Source organism: Empidonax traillii, unplaced genomic scaffold (genome assembly GCF_003031625.1).
Source record: "Empidonax traillii isolate 1590-97213 ecotype Southwest subspecies unplaced genomic scaffold, ASM303162v1 scaffold2259:size30188, whole genome shotgun sequence".
Taxonomy (NCBI): domain Eukaryota; kingdom Metazoa; phylum Chordata; class Aves; order Passeriformes; family Tyrannidae; genus Empidonax; species Empidonax traillii.
Window position 1 is genome coordinate 11,184 of NW_020957452.1, and position 4,487 is coordinate 15,670.

Consider the following 4,487-nt stretch of genomic DNA (forward strand, 5'->3'; position numbering starts at 1 on the left):
AAATCTCTCCCATGTTCCTGTTTCCAGCCTGTCCCAGCTCCAGCTGTTCCCTGTTGCTCCATGACCCTGCAGTTTTGCCCATTTCTTGCCCCATTACTCCGTTATTCTGTTCTTTGCCTTCTGCCCCATCCAGTGTCAGTTATGCCAGCCCTTTGTTTTTTAAACAATGGCCAAACAATTTTTAGAAGCCTTTTGTTGAGGTTCCCTGGAAGTGGGAGTGAGATCTTAGCAGCAGATTTTCCCTTCTCCCACTTTTCCGTATCCAGGCGTTCAGAGAATCCCGGAGAGTTTGGGATCTGCTTTGCCTCTCTCTGAACTTCTCCAGCATCTGCTTCTTGATCTGCAGTTTCAGCCAGGCTGGGAGACAGACACGGGGTCACAAACACTCCTCACAGCACAGACACAGCCTCTGCCTGGCAGCCCTTGCTGTGACACCGGGGTTTGGGTTATTTTGGCCTTTGAAGTGGTAATTCTGCTCTCTGTGCTCTGGGTCACCTTTCACTGCGGGCAGGGATCACCTGGGTGTGTTTGATCCCCTCAGTGACTGCTGGATGACCCGTTCCTGCTGTATTTCCCGGCATTCCAGGGGCTGGAATTGCCCCCTCTCCTCTGGGTGTGCCCGCTGCAAACCTGCTCTTTTCAGTTAATCCAAGCCACACGTGAGAGAGTTTTGCTTTTTATAGTTCCTTGTTCCTAGTTCTGTGTGTTCTGCTGAAGTGTTGCTCTCTGATGTTCACTGTCCCTGCCCTATATTTGGGAGTTGCCCTTTTTCCTGGACACTGAGTGGGATCCCTCTGGCTGTGGCTGATGAAGAGCTGGGTCATTATCTCTTGCCTCCTGTACTGCTTTATTCTGCTGTGTTCAAGAACTAATTGCTTCAGGAAGTGATAACTTAATTGGTTTAGATGTGAATGTGTTTATTATGGCAGGGGTCACCCGGCATCAAACGTTTTTTTACTCTTCATGTGGTTTCTTTGATTTCTCAGTGTTTGTTGTTGGAATAAGGCATTCCCAGACCAGGAATTTGCTGACTCAGGGGTTTTGTTTTTTAAGAGAAGATTCCAGGGAGACCCGAGAGCCTCCTGCAGGGCCTAAAAGGGCTCCAGGAGAGCTGGAGAGGGACTGGGGACAAGGGCTGGAGGGACAGCACACAGGGAATGGCTTCCCACTGCCAGAGGGCAGGGAGAGATGGGAGATCGGGAAGGAATCCTTGGCTGTGGTGAGGGTGGGCAGGCCCTGGCACAGGTTGCCCAGAGAAGCTGTGGCTGCCTCTGGATCCCTGGAAGTGTTCCAGGCTAGGCTGGACGGGGCTTGGAGCATCCTGGTCTAGTGGAAGGTGTCCCAGGATCTGGGGGTTTTGGGTGTCCTGTGCCAAACCGGGTTGATTTGAGCAACACGAGCGGTGATTGATAATCCCCACCACGGTTTGTTGGCTGTAACGAGGCTCTTTAAAGGTTAAATCACCTGGAATTGGGAGCCTCACTCCAGGACTCCATCATCTGGCTTGGATTAGACTCCTTTACGTTCCTGCACTCACCCACTGGGAATGCACCTTCGTTTCCCGGGATATCCCGTGTGTTCCCATATTCCTTTTTAAGAAAGAGCAAGTGATAGTGAAGCTGCACTTCCAGAGAACATCAGCCTGGGTGGGGAGGAGGGAGCAGACAGGGCCCTTCATCACCCCTGGCGCAGGGGCTGCTCTCGGGAGCTGCTCTGGTGAGGAAAGGCTCGAGGATTAGGAGCCTCAGGAGCTGCTCTGGTGAGGGGAAAGGCTCGAGGATTAGGAGCCTCAGGAGCTGCTCTGGTGAGGGGAAAGGCTCGAGGATTAGGAGCCTCAGGAGCTGCTCTGGTGAGGGGAAAGGCTCGAGGATTAGGAGCCTCAGGAGCTGCTCTGGTGAGGGGAAAGGCTCCAGGCTTGGCTCGTGTCCATCTCTGTTCCCTCCTGTCCATTTTCCCGGCACTGTTGGCACGGTTTGGGTAACAGGGGTCATACCCAGACCTGCAGGGCTCTCCCAGCTGAGCTGCAGCCTCTCTTATCTTACCGGGTAAGGTTGTAGTTTGTCTCACCCAGATATTAAGTACTGGCTGAGCTCATAATAGAAGACAAGAGGCAAGTTGCACGGAACAGCAGCTGTGGATGTTAGGGGCTGATCTGACTTTAGTTTACAAAGTGGAAGGTTTTTATAGGGCAGATAAGGAAGGTTCTGGAAAAGGGGAAAGGTATGCAAAACCTTGGACGGGGCGTTGGTCAGGACTAGGGATTGGCAGGTACAGAAGAGGGGGGATACATGAATCTTCAGACAACTTTTAAGTACCTAACTGGGAAGGCCCAGATGCCTGGACCAGACACTGTCCAGTCAAAAGAAACCTGCTCTCTCCTGTGGGAGACAGCTTACAATCTAACAGAGACAGCCTTATTTATCTTATCCTGTCTGGCCCACATGGCCACAAGTTGTCTCTTTCCACCTTCTGAAATCCTCTTCCTCCTGTTCCCCCCCACCGCAGTGTCGTCCCGCCTGTCCCAGACGTCGTCCCCGCAGTCCGGCTGCCCGTCCCCCTCCATCCAGGGCAAGGTCCTCTCCTCCTCCCAGAAGCACAGCAAGAAGGCTCTCAAGCAGGTGAGTGAGCGACCTGTGGGATCTCCTTGGACATCCCTGAGGAGCTTCTGTTCCTCTGGTAAATGGCATTTCCCGGTGAAGCTGCTCCGTGGAAGGAATTAATCCAGGGATTCATGGTGTCTGTGAACAGCATTCGGCTGAAACTTCCCTCTCCCCTGAAGGAGATCAAAACACTGTGCTCTCTCATTCCTTTGCTTTTTCCCTAAAGAAGCACAGGGGCTTTTTTTTAAGTGTTATTTTAGAGAAAGGCTCTAAAATGTGATTTCCCCTGGCCCTCTGATGAGTGTCCGTAGCTTTACACAGTCTGGTTTAGGAAATAGTTTTAGCAACTTTAGTTTTGGGGGGGAAAGGAATTTGATGCACTGACTTCTTCCCCTGGTTGGCAGCAGTTCCCTTCCATGGAATTCCATGGGTGTCCATGTGGAAGGAAGGGGAAGGAGGGCAGGAATTCTCTGGGGGCAGTGTGGGCACACTGCCTTTGTGTTGCATCTCTGCTGGGTGCTGTGAGGGACAGAGGGGGTCTGACTCTCTTCCATGCCTGGGAATGGCTGTGGATCACGTTCTCTGTGTGCACAGCATGGGATGGGAGGTGTTTTGTGCTTCACATGATCTGCTTCTCCTGATGAAAAGTTCCGGCTGAATTCATCCCCCAGTGCGGGATTTGCAGGTGTTTCCCCAACTGCACTGCTCAGTTTCCCATGGTCCTTGGAAAGGAAATGCTTTATTGGGGTTGGATTTACTCCTTAGGAAGGGAAATGTCTGTGAGGAGTTACGGATCGAGTGCAGAGGAGTCCAGGGATTGTGGGAGATCTGCTTGTCACAGCAGATGGAATCGTGATGTGTCCGCACAGGATTTACCTCTTCCAGCCCAGCCCCTTTTTCCTGACTTTTTGCAGCTGAGAAGCAGCACTCAGGATGGCATTCCAGAGGTGCCTGTGGCCTTGGGAAAGGACCTGCAGTGAGGCAGAATGAGCTGATGAGGGCCTGTTATTCAGGGAGTGATTGAACTGGCACAGGCTGCCCAGAGAAGCTGTGGCTGCCCCATCCCTGGGAGTGTCCCAGGCCAGGTTGGACGGGGCTTGGAGCAACCTGGGATAGTGGGAGGTGTCCCTGCCCATGGCAGGGGTGGAATGGGATGGGATTTAAGGTCCCTCCCAACCCAGACCATTCTGGGATTCAGTGACTGCGAAACAGGCTCGGGGTTTGTTACAAACCTCTTTCCCTTCCCGTGCTCAGCAGCTCCTCTCAGAATCCCCAAAGAGTTTGGGCTGGAAGGGACCTCGAAGCCCGTGTTGGTTCCACCCTCCTGCCATTTTGACCAGGTGTCACACCTTCCCCTGCCCCTGTGGGCAGGACAAGTTATAAAAGGTAGATTAAAAGAGCAAATACAGGGAAGGAGGCAGCAGGGCTGGACAAACACAACACTCGGTGAAAGGAGAATTAAAGGAATCTTTCCTGCCCTAATCCTGTGTGTTTGCCCCAGACTGTGTCCACTGAGTTATGGTTTTTCCTGCTCTTACCACCCCTGGTGCTGTGGGACCGGGAGCTGAGGGGACACAGGGAACAAACCCAGAGCTGTTCCACCTAAGCCAAGGAAAGTGCAGTCAGTGCATGGAACCTGAAATGTGGGAAGTGATTTGCACGGTGGGAGTGTGGGATTTATTGACACAACCCTGAACGCAGCAGTGATCCCAGTCAGTGCTTTCCTGTCCCCCTGGGGTTCATCTTCAAGGGACAATTTGGAAAAGCTTTCTTGGGCTTGTTTGTGGATTTTTAGCAGGTCTCTCTTTTTATATCTCTTTTTTTTTTTTTTTTTTTTGATAGCTTTTGACCTCAGTAACAGGAGGTCAGTTCACTTTTGCCATGTTT

At 52.1% G+C, this 4,487-nt stretch overlaps 1 protein-coding gene across 1 annotated transcript in view; it reads left to right on the forward strand.

Moving 5' to 3' along the window:
- Window positions 1-2,441: 2,441 nt before the first annotated feature.
- The window catches only part of ASXL2 (ASXL transcriptional regulator 2), a 14,127-nt gene continuing 12,081 nt past the window's right edge, over window positions 2,442-4,487 (forward strand). Inside the window, exon 1 of the mRNA XM_027909611.1 lies at window positions 2,442-2,618. Coding sequence (XP_027765412.1) covers window positions 2,442-2,618 — 177 coding nt within the window. The remainder of the gene's footprint in view (window positions 2,619-4,487) is intronic.